At 31.8% G+C, this 15,927-nt stretch overlaps 1 protein-coding gene across 3 annotated transcripts in view; it reads right to left on the minus strand.

Annotated features, from left to right (window-relative positions):
• Positions 1-15,927, minus strand: part of LOC107440417 (uncharacterized) — a 789,850-nt gene that overhangs the window by 11,319 nt on the left and 762,604 nt on the right. For all 3 annotated transcript variants that reach the window (XM_087157952.1, XM_087157951.1, XM_087157953.1), the window contains 5 exons: positions 13,493-13,599; positions 10,613-10,715; positions 5,915-6,065; positions 4,775-4,841; positions 3,814-3,880 (listed from right to left, as the gene is read on the minus strand). In XM_087157952.1, the coding sequence (XP_087014078.1) occupies positions 3,814-3,880; positions 4,775-4,841; positions 5,915-6,065; positions 10,613-10,715; positions 13,493-13,599 (495 nt within the window). The remainder of the gene's footprint in view (positions 1-3,813; positions 3,881-4,774; positions 4,842-5,914; positions 6,066-10,612; positions 10,716-13,492; positions 13,600-15,927) is intronic.

The following is a 15,927-nucleotide window of genomic DNA, read 5'->3' on the forward strand; positions in this document are numbered from 1 at the left end:
GTTACAGAGCGGAATGCTTTGAAGATACTACAGTGGTGCCAAGACTACCTAAAATAGACACAACTGCAATGGGAACAAGTCATCTGGTCTGGTGAATCCTCTTTCACACTATTCCAGACCACCGGACGTGTGTTCGTGTGGCAAACGCCGGCAGAAGCATTTCATGTTGACTGCCTGGTTCCAACCTTGAAACATGGAGATGGTTCTGTGATGGTGTGGGGCGCTATATCTGCCTGTGGGCTGGGGCCTCTTGTTGTCTTGAGGGTGGTTGTCAAAGGAGACCATTGCCGAAGCATTCTAGCAGATCATTTTCTCCCTTTGCTTCATACTGTCTTTCCGGGAGAACGTCCTGTGTTCCAAGATGACAACGCCCTTATTCACACGTCTCACTGTGTTGAAACATGGTTAAATGAGCATAATGATGAAGTGGAACATCTAACGTGGTGTCCTCAGTCCCCTGATCTCAATATCATTGAGCCTTTGTAGGGTTTTTTAGAGAAAAAAGTCCGTGCTCAGTTTCCTCTTCCACGCACACTCTCTGAACTCGAGACAGCCCTGCATGAGGAATGGCTGCAAATTCCAATGAACTTTGTTCAAGACCTTTATTTGTCAATCCCACGTCTAATGCAAGCTGTCATTCAGGCCAAAGGTGGCCCAACTCCTTATTAATAAAATATTTTCATTTTTTCACAGGTGTTCCTATTATTTTGTCCTATACCCGTATATATCTCTTAATTAATATTGCAAATTTAATAAATGAAAAAAAATTGGTCATACTTTGTCATAAATTGTAGAAGCTTATCTGCAAAGTAAAGACGGTATTATGAGCAATGCTGAACACATTGCCACAAATGCCTTTGGACGTGACATTGTGATATCGCAATCTCTATGAACCCAATGGTATACAGCGGGCTGTTGTGTCAGGATACATTTGAATGCCGCTGAAAGCTTCCAGGTGTTTTTGCCAATCGTTTTTAAACACTCTTTCCTTCCACAACCAAACAGATTTTGGTTTTTAATTTCGCTTTCTTCAATAGTGATTAGTTAGATATACATTTTAGTTTTTTCATCACCTGAGCCCGTATTGATGATGAAAACCAAAGAGGGCTTTCATCACATCAAGCTTAAATTAAGGATAATATTTTTTAAATCATGTCAGAGCCGATAAATCTATGAGATGCAGGGTTAGAAAATTAGAACGTGACAGTCAGGCGTCAATGACATCTAAATAATTTTTCTTAGTTGTTAAAACGATTTCCTTGTGAGTAATTTTAAAATTATATTTTTAACCATGATATTTATATTTTTTTTAATCATAGTGGGTAGGATTTTTATCCTTATTATTATTTTTTTATCATAATGGGTAGGAATAATTTTTTCTAAATAAGACTATTCTGAAAAAAACATGCACAATCATCTAAACTTATATTTTTTTTAAAAAATACATAAATAACAAAATCACGGCTGGATGTTTAAATTTTAAAATTTTCTACAAATTTAATTTGTGTAATTGACTCGTTACAACCATCATTCAACAACCGACCTAATTTTTTGGGTTTACGACTACTAACGTTTAACACCGTAGCCTTGTCATTTTGAACCCAATCCAGAAGACAGGGGAACTCCAGGATCGAGTATTGGGAGAAATTTGCTTTTGTGAAGGTCTTTTTGATGGAACTAACACGCATTTGCGTTACATGGAGAGGAAAACCACGTAAACCTGCCTGAGAGCAAGGGTACTCTATCCCATGATACGTCGACCACTGAGGATATCTTACGGATTTCGAATCGATCAGTCATCGCTGAGATTCGAACCCGATTCACCCCATTGGAAGGTGAACGCTTTATCCCCCGAGCCACCGGCTCTTCTCTCCGTATATATACAAAAATTATATTTACAGCCTGCTTATAAATAAATTTAGTCAATAAAAATTAAAATATTTACATGATGCAAAACATATCAACACTCTTGAACATGAAAAATAAAACAGCTAAAATTAACTTCTTACATTCATTTTCATAAAAGGAAATAGCTTGATAAGCAAAGGGAAAAGAAATGAATAAAAAATATGATAAACTATCTCTTTTTAAATACATTCATTACTTTAAAGACTAGAATTAGAAGTAAGAACTTCAAGACTAGTAATAGCTGAGACTAGAATTGTAAACAAGAATTAATAATATTTTAATTTTATGGCCACTAATATTAGTTTTCATACCGATAGTTGCAGCTTAAACCATTCATAAAGTAATATTTATGTCCTTAAACTCTAGTTTTAATGTTTCATTATCCTTTTCTAGCAAATAATGAGCACCATTTTCTTTCTGTATCAGCTCAGCTAAATTTGCCTTTATTTCATCATTTTGAAACAGTTTGAATACGAATCGGGATGCGTGATTTTTATATAGCGTGAATACGAATCATGATATGCTATTTTTCTGTAGCGTGATGTGTGGTTTATAAATTGCACAGTGATTTCTATTTGCGTTAACGCGTAATTGCGATGTGTGATTTTTAAATAGCTTGAATACGAATCGAATCGGAATGTGTGATTTTTGAATAACGTGAATACGAATAGCGATGGTATTTTTTTAAATATCGTGAATACGTATGACGTCGTGACTATACTATGTAGGTAGACGAATGAAATGATACAAATTTCACAGTCAAAAGCCTCGAGATTGAAAAGGGTAGGGCCGGAATAGCCTGGTTGGTAGGGTGCTGGACTCACGCTCATGAGAATGGGAGTTAGAATCCAGCCGGCTGAAGACTTTCCGTGTAGTAAATGGTGACAGATGCACGTTAAATCTGTTGTATCACAAAGTCCTTCATGTTCTCATAACGAATCAACACTTCTGGGGGTACTGAATTGGAGATCGATCGGTCTCTGATTCAGATCAAAATTAATATCTGTAGATAAATGAATGAGCAGCTTTATAAACGGGTGTGACACATGGGTGTAGTAGAAGTAGAATTCTCGGCCATAGATGGCGCCACTGGAAGATAAGAACAATCTCACCTCCAGTGCCTTAATGGCCTACTATAACAACAACAAGAAAAGGCTGGAAAATGAAGCGAATGACGTCATGCCCACAACTTCTAGTTCGGACATCCGCCAATATTCGGAACGTGTTACGTCATCGTCATACTCATGACTTTCTGACCGTCGTATAGTTCGGCGAGAAATTGAATCCCAGGAGCCAAGGTATTTTGTAAAATTAGGCGTCAAAAATAAAAACTGGGGGTAATTTTCTAAGTGTCGAATTAAAATTTTTAGGAGCAAATTACGACTAACAACCTCGAATCCTAATGAGGTGTACTAAAATTTACACAAGAAGCAAATTTTAATTTTAAAAAAAAATTGAGCTGATAGTTGTACAGCGCTCCAACTTTAAATTGAGTCTAATTTTTATAGCTAAATTGGTGAAAATTGGAATTTTGCACAATATTCAGAACACCCTTTATTTTTAAAAAGTGAATTAAATCCTGCTAAATTTAATTTAATTTTGAACTTCTGCCTGCTAAATAAGTGATATAATTTTACTTTCTTTTATCCTCGAGTTTAAAACTATGTATGTTAAATTAGGTTGTCGGTCAGTTCGTTTTCTATAGATATCACTTAAGTTTCCATTCGGACGTACAGACGCAATATTGTTATAGTTCAGAATATTGATATCTTATTCTTACTTAAAAATAATAATCGAATTTTTAAACTTCGATAATGAGTTTTTTCTGTAAGTAACAATTGTTAAGAATTAGCAAAGAGCATAGAGCGAGGTAATTACAAGAGAAATTGAATTGAAAATATTTACCATTGTGAGAATTAAAATTGATGATGTATATGCATAAAAAAAGTTCGATCCTAGCGTTAACCACCACCTGAAAAGAAAATGAATACTCAGTTAATATCTTTCATTATCTCTAATTTAAAAATGAAGAGCTCTGTGAATTGTGATTAGCCACAATATTTCCTCATCAGACTAATTATTTTCTTACACATAAATTGTAAGTGTTCAAATGCTTACTAGAACTTCCAATAGATGGCAGCACTTATACTTAAACTTGCGTGCAGGGAAACAAAGAAGTCATTTTACCCTTCAATTAAATATAAATATACTTTTGCTAGGAAATTATTTTAACGTTTTATAATTTCTTAAGTTCTCCAGAAACGTAGCATTTAATTATTTTACCCTTCAAATACAATGTTTCTCGCGCGTTCCTTTTGCTAGGAAATTATTTTAATGCTTTAGAAGGTTTTCCATTATTTAAAAAAGAAATTTCTTACAAAAATTGCTGCGACTTTCGGTTTGAAAACATAAATAAATGAAATAAATAAATATATTATCATCGACAAACTTTCTACAACTAAAAATAATCACGCTCAGTAAAACGATGCGCTTATTAAGTTCTCCAAAAATGGCGAAATAAGCAAAAAGTTAAGAGGTCAAAACTTCCGATCGCTTTCCTGATCTAACTATTGGAACCGTATTTTCCAGATTGTGGTTACCCCCTCCCCTTATTTTAAGGGATAAAAATTACACTTTAGTCGAAACAAGTATATTTATTCAGAAAAATTACGTTTTTGCGCCTGATTTCGTAACTTAAAACATCGTCTGTACTAATTAATTAGCATATTTAATGCTTGGCCTTCGAAACGTTAAGATATGGAGTTCCAGTACGCGAAAATCTGATCATTAGATTAACAGTTATTCAGAGTTTTAATTTTTTTTGTTTACTTAGCGATACCACGTAAAAGCATAAATATATTCTTACCCGTCTAACGCATAACCTTCTAAGCTCTGAGCGGCTAACGTAGCTCCAACTATTATCACAGGAATAGCTAAAAAAATAAATGCAATCATAAGTTTTGAGATAAATATGTTACTGTGAATGACAGAAATGAGTAGTTGTTGACTTCCACCGGTGAATGTTGATAATCGTATGTCCGAAATATATACTAGGTGTAGTTAAGTGCCACGTCTTGGTATACATTTGCCCGGCATGCCCTACATCAATGTTTTTTTTTAAAGTTCAGTGCCACTGTCCAGTACACATTTGCCCGGTACAGTTTGTCTAAGTTAAGAACTCCTCCCGCCACAAAGTCTGAAGCCGTCTGGTGCTATGGAAACTAGAATGGCGCATTTTAGGAAGGGTAGCTTCACTCTGGGACTAACACAATAGACCGAAGAAAGAGATACCCTTTTTCTAGCCGAAACTACTCCAAAATAGTGACCCCGTACCCCTGCTTTAAATAGTCATACCTAGTTACCATAGTCACGGCCACAGGTCCAGGCGAATGTCTGGGGAAATTCTTATTTTAGACAAACTATATGCCCGACATCAATGTTCAGTGCCATTGCCCGGCATACATTTGCTCTGTATAGTGAGGCTCTCAGGAGACCTCCTCCAGACATCATTCTCGCGTCGTGGCGGGTACCATGGTTACGAGGATAAGTCACTTCGAATAGGGGTGTGGAGTGAATAGTTTTGTCTTGATCTTCGCATAAGTCAGCTTGTGTAAGCCAATCGACACCTTTATTCTGCCATAGCACCCCCATTAGAAATGAGTTCTCGCTTGTTACCATAGCAGCAAACAGCCACAGACTTTTAGTCTGGAGGAGTTCTCCTCAAAGCAGCATAATTTGGTTCACATCAATGTTTTTCAAGGTCAAGTGTCACTGCCCAGCATGCATTTAACTGGTACTCTGGACACTGATGTTTCTCCTAATCTATCTTCAGCAGATATTAAAATATCGAATAAATATAATAATATCAACGAATAAATTAATATCAAATTGGATATAACAAATATTTCGGACATTCACCAAAGCGACCATGTGATTGTTGACATTCACCGGTGAAGGTCGACATTCGGTCATTCAAGGTAAGTGTAAAAGTTGTAATAAAACTTACCCCATCCAAGAGCTGAAATTTTTGTAAAGGAATATTGTGTGTTCTTGATATCAACATTTTCGATATAAACAACCAGTGCCATACATAATTGTAAAGAAAAGGCAGTCAGTAGAAAAAACTGAATTAAAGATACTGTGTACGAAAAAAATTCCTGCAAAAAAAAATCACCATTTAAAATATTTAAACGCAAAGCAGGTTTTAAATTCATAAACACTAGACATAATTAAAATAGCAACTGATACACCTTTATCTTTTAAATTATTATCTACTATCAAATTGTTTCAAATGATTTTAACATTTCATCATATGAAGGTTTGGTGATTTCTTCATCATTTCTGTTTTCGTCTTCCTCACAATTTATTGCTGTATTGTTTTTAATTTTCACACTGCCCAAATTATCCGTTTCAGTTAATGTTTCTGTGTTTGCAGCTTCAGAATCGATAAAAAGAAAATCATTAATCAGTACATCATCGTTAATTTTGTGGCTCTTTCTTAGCTGTACCCATATTTTTTATGTTATACAATCTAAAGGAACATCATCCTCGTCCTCCGCCCTTTCCAAATTCTCTGCACTGACTAAGAATCCAGTTTTAGCAAAACTTAGGAATAGTACGATCTGTAACATCATAGTTCCATGCTTTAGAAATGTCTGTTATGCTTTGTGGTGTGCCTCGGCAAACACCCAGTCCCCAAGTATGTACCTCGACAACCCTCCTGACCACTCCAAAACGAACTGAAGTGAGGTAAATCCAGACAGCATAACCGGTTGTAAACCCCCCTCATACTCACTTCCAAACTGACTCGCGTGGAGAGAGGACGCGTTCCTCAACCCTTCCTTACAATTATCTAATTCTTTACAATGTAAGTTTTCATTATATGTTTTTGTTGTAAATTAAATTTTTCCTTGCATGGATTCCTGAATAAAATGTAAACAGAAAGGGAATGGGATTATACTGCTATCTCTATAAGTTAAGTGGCTGCGAATATCAATTCAAGGTCATTTCCCCCGTTAACAAGTTCGAAATGTTCTGAAATATTTTGGGAAATAGTTAAAATGGATTTCTAAGGAAAGTTCGTTAAATAGAAACTTCACTTCGCTATTTGGAAGTTATTTCAGTTTCACGGAGAAATTTCCAAAATGTTCTTGGTTCTTCGAAATAAATTCGCAACATAGAGAAATTTGCAAAATGGAAGTTTGTTAAATACAAGTCCGACTGCACTTTGATTTATAATATGCATAATCAATGTGTTGCAATTTATTATTTGTTACGAGTGCAATATGTTGCAATATGTATGAGTGCACTCGTATTTCATGTTTGTAATTACTTTAGTTTGCACTTGTAAAAATAAACTGTATGAAAACGAAACAATGTTATGCATGAAAAATAAACAATTTAACTACGATTAAATATTTGAGTGTCATCATTTCGATAAAAAGTAATTTTCACTTATAACAAATATCTTGTACATAACTAAAAACTTTACTACAATTACATCTGTTACTACAACCATGTACATCAGCCGCAGTGGTAAAAATAAGTTTATCAAATATTCACTATATTACTTCAACTAAATAATTCAGTTATATAATGACGGTTAAAAATAATTTGCACTTGTAACAAATACAGAGATGCCAACTGCTCCGGACACGCCAAAATAATTAAAAGAACGGTAAATAACTACAAAGTAAATTTTTGAAATATTTGACTATTTCTGCTTGCTTTTCAAAAGCTATAACATGACATATGTTCTATAAAGTGGTGAACTATGTAAGCCTACGAATTATTTAGAAATAGTGGTGGATAAAAATCTACTAAATTGAATTTATTAAACCAAGATTTACAATTGATAAACTACCACTTTAAAATATATATTTTCTGTCCGGAGCAAGTTGGCATCTCTGCAAATATCTTGAATTAAAAAGAAATTATTTTACCACAACCAAAGTGTTCTTTTTTAAAAGTGCAAATCATCAAATAAGACATGATACATCGATAAGAAAATATGGTGCAATTAGGCGAGTTTTTTGTCATCATAAAAACGATTAATTAGTACTAAAAATGAAACAAATAATATGAGATATAAAGATTTGGCTAATTTGCATAACAAGGATGATAAAAACACAGAATTTGGCATAAATGTACCTTAGTGTGTATGAACAAATGTTCGTTTATGAGTACTGTTATAATCAAGAGGGGTCAATTTTCTTTGTCCACTAGTTGAAGCGCGCATATTAAGCTATGTATATACTGTTTATTAACAAGAGCGATAGCTATTTTATCGAGCATTGGGACAAGCTAGCTTTCGCGGAAAACCTTTTGATGAAACCAATCCGCATTCGTGTTTCATAGAGAGGGAAACACTGAAAACCTCCTACGGTTAGCCCGATGTCCGGGGTATTCTAACTCTAGATCAGTCGATCACTGAGGATATTTTACTTCAGCATTATGATTGGTGTGAACAAAAAGTAGAATTCGTGTCGACCAGCCATCTTTAGGATTCGAACCTGGGCCAACTCATTAGAAGGTGAGTACGCTATCCACGCTCGATGAAGCATATAAACCTTTTAATCAGATTAACGTCCAGCAACATGAAATAAAATATTCAGTTTTGTTAAATTAACTCTATCGAAAAAAGAAAAAAAAAACATTTATTGAAGTTTTTTTCTCACATTCTCAAAATCCAAAAATTTATTTTTTAAGAAACGACCTTTCACGAATCAATTTTAAGCAGCGAGAATGATTAAGCCATAGTTTGACCCATTATATAACCGGGTAGAATTAAATAAAATGTTTAATATGCTTTTAGTTTTATTTTATAAGCTTTTAGCTTAATATGCTTCTCTTTCTACTTATTAAATTATTTGAATGTTAACAACGACTTGAAACACTAAAAGAAGCACGGAGAAAAAAAAAACAGAGAAAAGGATAATTTTGTTATCTGAGCTAAAAGGTTAATTAAAGTTATGAATAAACTTGGTTTAAACTTTCAATTTTTCTAACCTTAAAAATTAAGGTTCGCTTGTTTAAAAAATAATTGCATTATTATCATTACTATTTAAATTCGTAATTATCTCTTCCAGCACTTAAATAATTTATTTTATGAACTCCTACAGATGAAAGTAAAATTAGTTTTATACCCCTCTAAATCGATTATTTTAACAACGTCAGGCATGTGCATAATTTATGAGTTCTAATTTAGACATCACTTTTGTTTAATTTTACAATTTTTATGTAAATTTGAATAATTTATAATCCAAGTTTTACCGTAATGAGTTTATTCGATAAAATTTTACTTAATGCTAAGTTGATTTGTTCAATCATATTTCTCTGGGAGCTGAATTTTTAAAATTAATTTCGAAAAATGACTTAATATATTAAGAAAATGTTTTATAATTTTCGGGAAAAGAAAAAGAGACGAAAGAATAAATCTTTTATGTATAGAATGTAAGAAAAATGCTGACAATTTCGAATTTGTTATTAAAAGTAATGCTAATGAGATTAAAAAATCGTAAGAACAAATCGTAGAAATGTTTCTAAATAAGTTTTAAATCACGACGATGATTAGTCAAAAATAATAATAATAATTAACTATGTAGCTTAGATATACATTTAAATTATTTTTTTTATTCAGTTCTTGTTGTGTTCTAATTAATAATTTTTAAAAAATAGCCTAAAATAAAAGTGTAGAAAAAGTTAGAAAAAATAATTTTAAAGTTGATAAAATTTTTAAATATTTATTATACTTGAAATAAGAGATTAATATTCTTTTAGAGGTAATAGTTTTAGTAATGAGGGTTTAATTAAATAAAAAAAAATTGGATCCCTTAAAAGACCCTTCACAAGTTATTTTAAAAACGAATTCGTCCATCAAATAATATTTTATCTGAAAATCAAACCATTCATACTATTTATTTTAAAAATGTATCTTCAACAAAATTACTTTTTTGAAAAACATGCTCTTATGACTTCATCAGCCAGGGTTTTGTAAATTTTTGGGGAATGCTTTACTTTATCTTATTTTTTTATAGGACAACATGGATTGTTGTATAAAATATCTAGATTCCTAAAAAGCTTCAACTAATATTATAAGTTATTCCTTTATCTAAATCTTTTTTTAAAAATTTATTATTCCAAATTAAACGCTTTTTCTTACACTATAATATTCACATCCTGTCTTTTAATCTATTCTTGGCTTCAAGTTATGCATTATAATTAACATTTTAACGTTTGTCCCTTTACCAACCAGTGAGAAAGACATTTTCCCTCGTCTTATTTAAAAGACCAATAACAATTATTGAGATTTCCCTTATTCTCTAAAACGAAACATTTTACGGATTTATTTTGCAAGATTTTCCTTAACTTTTACTGAAGGGCACTACGATTTGCATGTCACTTGGATGATTGTTCTCACTGTTATAATAAATAAATAAATATTGTTCCCTCCTTCCCTGTCTAAGACCTGTTTTATCCTTCCTCTCGATATATATATATATATATATATATATATATATATATATATATATATATATATATATATATATATATATATATATATATATATATATATATATATATATATATATATATATATATATATACAGCTAAACACTTACAGAAAGAAAAATAAAATAAATACGGACATAAATATGTGATAACAGTACGATATTATACTATATTAAAATTTCGAAACACTTACTTCAGAAAGTGGCTTTAGTAATCCCCATAAAAATATTCCAAAAGCTCCCAATAAAGCTAAGCATACTTGTAATTTCAGTGCGGTAATAGCCCCACGCATTTTCCTGTTAAGACCAAAAAAGAAAACAAAAGTAACATTTTTAATACAAAACTCTATAAAGCGTAAGACATTTTTTTTCATGCAACAATTCTTTCAACATCATGAAGCACATAATGCTTTTCACAATAATATTTAAGGAGATTTTGATCTCTAACCAACCTCAAAACCTTGCTCACAAAAATATTACAGAACGCGATTTTCTATGTCAATCGTGTTTGGACAAAGCATCCTCACTTGCAAAAGGGAGGATATTATGTCCAAGTACTGTTACGATTAACAATTCTTAATAATAACAAAGAAATTTTTTTTATCTTGAAAATAGTTTGTTTTATAGAATAAAAGAAAACAAAATCAATATACGTGACAACATCTTGAAGGAAATAGAGGATAAGTAGAATGACGAATTCTTTATTTTTTCCACGCAATTACACACTGTAAAAACTATGGTGCAATACCTATCTCATTCTGGTGACTGAAATAATTGGGTGAAGAAATACTTTACTTCAATTCACCACTAAATCAATGGCCCATATATTATTTAAAAGTAGCATAAGAATTTCCACACCAAAAGGAGAAGGCATGCATCATTTTTGGCGAACAAATAGAAATTGTCAGATGGCAACGATGGGTTGTTTACTATTACATACAAGAAGGTGAAAGTTTGTTATAGTCTCAAATGTTGCATTACAGAAACAGAATCTTACTGTTACAAAAAGCATGTATACTTTTAGTTTGTGTAATAAAAACATGTTCAATAAACAAAATTATGTTATCTTAAGATAATTTATATACACTGTAAAACATTTTGGTGAATAATTGCCACCATAAAAATGTGCTTGTTTTTTTTTAAATGAAATGTTTTTTTTTCTTCAAGTGGTGATGGAAATGGACGACAGGTGGCGTGGAACAGAACTCTCTACATATGGCAACACTTCGCATGCTTTCACCATTAACGCGTGGAGAGCCATAGGAGAAGAAAGTACGCTAGTTTATGTCTAGAATTTCAAATTGATTAAAATCTTTCAAGTTAGGAAACTACATATATGGAACTGAAAATTACATTACTAAAAAGAGGAGGGAGGGTAGGAGGAAGGAACAAAGACATGGAACCGGTCTTCTCCCTAGATGGCGTATTCGAGCATTGTGATCGCCTATAAAGCTATTAAATTTGTTCTAACGTGTATGAAAATATGTGTTGTTGGTAAACAGATGCAAGATGAATTAATAAATAAAACTATATCAGTGAAAAAGTAAATAAAAACTGCAATTACATGCACTGTAAAAATTCATTGTTTAACTCAACCCCAAAAATGGGGACAACTATACATTAAAATTTTTTTACAGTGCACATATGACAAATATATTGAATAATTAAAAAAAAGGTACAGGTCAACTATATTGAATTTTTTTTTTTACTATGCCTAATTCAAATCCGTTTTAACGTTTTCTTTGTGCTGCGCCTATGTTTGATTTATAAACTAATTTTATTTCAAGAGTTGTCGAATGCATGAACATTATACTCTCGATATCTCTAAAAGATTTTCGAGATATGTTCTAAAAGTAGAAAATTATATTTTAAAATATTACTCTAAAACGGTAGACATGAAACATAAAAACTTCTAATAAACATGTATGCAATGATTGACTATAATTCTAAATACAGCAATGATAGGTAATTCTTTAGACTCTAGTATTAAGTTACAAAGTTTACTTCAAGTTTTGTGATCAGTGAAGACTCACAAATATAGTTTGTTCACCAGGAGTTGGCACTTGGCTCCGCCTTCATCACGTGGTATCCAGCGATACTATTTCGCTATTTGTGGGATGTGAGCAAACTTGAACAAGATCGTATGGCAAAAATATTTATTTCGCAATCTTCATTTGCATTTTTTAAACATTATATATTTCATAAATTTGATGATATTTCTCTCTTTTAAGGGAATAGTTTGTCCTTTTTGAGACATTTTACTGAGAAAACAGCAGTTTTTAAATTTAAAATATATTTAATTAGCTAGAGTAACGAAAGGTGCAATAGCAGATGATAAAGCGAAGTAAGTGAATGAAAAATAAATCACTGTATGTGTTTTGGGAGCATGAAGGGTTGTCTCAATTTCAAGCGCGGAGACGTCTCTCCTCTTACTCCAGCGCTAAAATAAACACTTCGTCCGAGGAGGTGGAGCCAAGTGCCTACTCCAGGTGATCGAACTATATTTATGTTTGTAATATTTGGACGAGGTAAGTATTATTTTTTTCTCCGTTAAGTGTACACTTCTTAATATTAAAAAAATCACGTGAGAAATATTGTATTTAGGATTAGCTTCGATAAACAAGTTTCAATCCAAAATGGCAATTTGTTAGAGGAAAAAGATGAATCTAGAAGATGAATCGTCATTCAAAAGATGAATCTAGTTATAGTTTGTCTAAAGTAAAAACTCCCCTAGCCATTCGCCTGGACCCGTGGCGATGACTATGCTTCCAAGTAAGGGTGTGGGGTCACTGTTTAGGACAGGTTTTGACTTGTGTCGGCGAGAGAAAGGGAATATTTTTCTTCGGTGTACTGTGTTAGCCCTAGAGTGAAGTGAAGTTAACCTCCCTGAAATGAAGTGTTCCTGTTTCCATATCAGCAGACGACCTCAGACTATATGGCAGGGGGAGTTCTTACCGTAGACAAACTATAAATGCGTTTACATAGGGAAACAATTGTTTAACGACACAATACATGCACTGTTATAAAAAAGAACTTTCCAAATCACAATGAATGAGTTAAAATGTTGAACAAACCTTAAAATCGAAAGAAGAATGAATATTGTGATAATTAAAAGAAAGGCACACATGGCACATCCTGATCCCGCTATAGCGTCGAAGCTCACTTCTACGGGATTTTCTTTCTGAAATACAAAAGAGCCACGTTAAAATGATAGTGACAAAAAATTAACCAATGAAACAAAAATATTGTAATGATAAAATGGGACTGTTTTCATATAAAGAGATTATTTTCATTACCGGCTTAAGAGGGTTATACCATGGGAGAATTTTTTCATGGCGAATTCTATTTCACTTCCGATGGTATTTTAACATTTAAAGTTAAGAGAAAAATGAATTCTGGTGAACCTAGACTAAACCACAAAGTTTCAAATGCAGATATTTTTTAAATTTTTTTTTTATCAAAACTTAAAAAAAATCTGGCAGGATTACTTGGGATTACCTAAGAAGGAAAATAATCCTGACAAAATTTATTTGCATTTTGATAATTCATAAAAATTTATTTAACATTTGGTTTAACATAAACAATTTCGTAAAAACTTTTTTAACATTTGGTTTAACATAAACAATTTCGCAAAAACTTTTTTAACATTTCGTTTAACATAAACAATTTCGTAAAAACTTTTTTAACATTTGGTTTAACATAAACAATTTCGTAAAAACTTTTTTAACATTTGGTTTAACATAAACAATTTCGTAAAAACTTTTTTAACATTTGGTTTAACATAAACAATTTCGTAAAAACTTTTTTAACATTTGGTTTAACATAAACAATTTCATAAAAACTTTTTTAACATTTGGTTTAACATAAAAAATTTCGTAAAAACTTTTTTAACATTTGGTTTAACATAAACAATTTCGTAAAAACTTTTTTAACATTTGGTTTAACATAAAATTTTTTTAACATTTTTTTAACATAAACAAATTTTAACATCGTGGTTTAATCTAGGTTTTTTTAATGCTTAAAATTGTTTTATTTATAAATGAAAGAGAATTTACCATGAGGTGTTTTTACTGCGGTATAGCGCTCTCTCAACTGGTATATAATTATTCTCGATGCTAAATGTATTTTTCGTTTTTTGGTTAACTTCTTTTAACAGTTATTCCAAATAAAATTTGTTTTCTCGTTTTGCTATCCACAAATTGAGAACGATCCAGTAAAGTGTCCGAAAGCATCGAATAGATAAAACAGGCATTTAGTTTCTCGACATTTCTCCTTTTAACTAATTTGAATATGATTCAAATACACGTTTTCTGATCGACGAAGATCCCATGTTGCATGATACGTAAATTAAACGTAAATGTTTGGGAAATTGGTAAAGTCGATACTCTTTATACATATATTTGACGTAATATTAACGGAATGGATATTACCAACTACAATTCTGTAAGATTGCTTCTGTATATTTTACTGAAGATTGAAGAAATAATATTTACTATTTAGATTTAGTAAATATGATTCTGTGTATTTCGCGTATTATTGACGAAGCAAATATCGTTTCCAATTTATTTACGTAAATTTTCTGTTCTTTTGGATAACCACTTTTTCGTATGATTTGACGTTTCAAATTACGTAGATTGTGACGTAAATATTATACAAAATTAACACACCCGTTCTTACTTAGTAAAAAGTGGTTGGTAAAATAGTCGCAAAAAAAAACAAATTTGCTTACGTAAGACTTTACGTAAATGTTCCGTTTCCTGGATAATTATTTTATGTTAAAATTCGACGTTTCAACTTGCATAAATTTTAGCGTACTTTTGACGTGAATAATATGTGAAAATAACCTGCCTATTCTTACCTAATAAAAAGAAGTTCGTAATATATTCGAAAAAAAATTTTTTTACGTATAATTTATACATTTTTTGGGCAACCACTTTTTGCTATAATTTGACGTCTCAGTTTTACGTAAATTTTACGAATGCTTAGTAAAATTTAAAGGCGAAATATATATTTGTTTGGCGTAAAAGAGATGATTCTTTGCTACCTGAGACATACGTCCCATTTGAGGTAATAAAAATGTAATAGGAAGGTGTTTTGAAAATACACATTTTAACAAGGTCACGATATAACAGGATAGCAATACTTTGTGTCATTCATAATTTAAGCTTTTCACTGCATAGAACAAATAAAAACCTTGAAATGTAATTTCATTTTCTTTAACCGGATCACGTACAATATTTCATAATATTTGAATTCGAAGAATTGTTTCATTCTCTAATTAGAATGAATTCGTATGCGGGCTATTAGCACAGCGATTATTAACTCTATGAGCGTTATTCCCAGCTTTTCCGAACTAATAGAAGTATCTTCCATCAAAAAACTTGTTTCTCCATGTTATAAATATGTTCTCCATGTTTAGAGTGCGCAATAGGAACATTTCTGTACTATCTTACCCAGGGTGTCAACGCGTGGAGGGTTAAACGATTTTTTTTTCTTAATTAGGATTCAC

The sequence above is a fragment of the Parasteatoda tepidariorum genome, chromosome 2 (assembly GCF_982258835.1).
Source record: "Parasteatoda tepidariorum strain Cologne lab strain chromosome 2, Ptep-v5.0, whole genome shotgun sequence".
Lineage (NCBI taxonomy): Eukaryota > Metazoa > Arthropoda > Arachnida > Araneae > Theridiidae > Parasteatoda > Parasteatoda tepidariorum.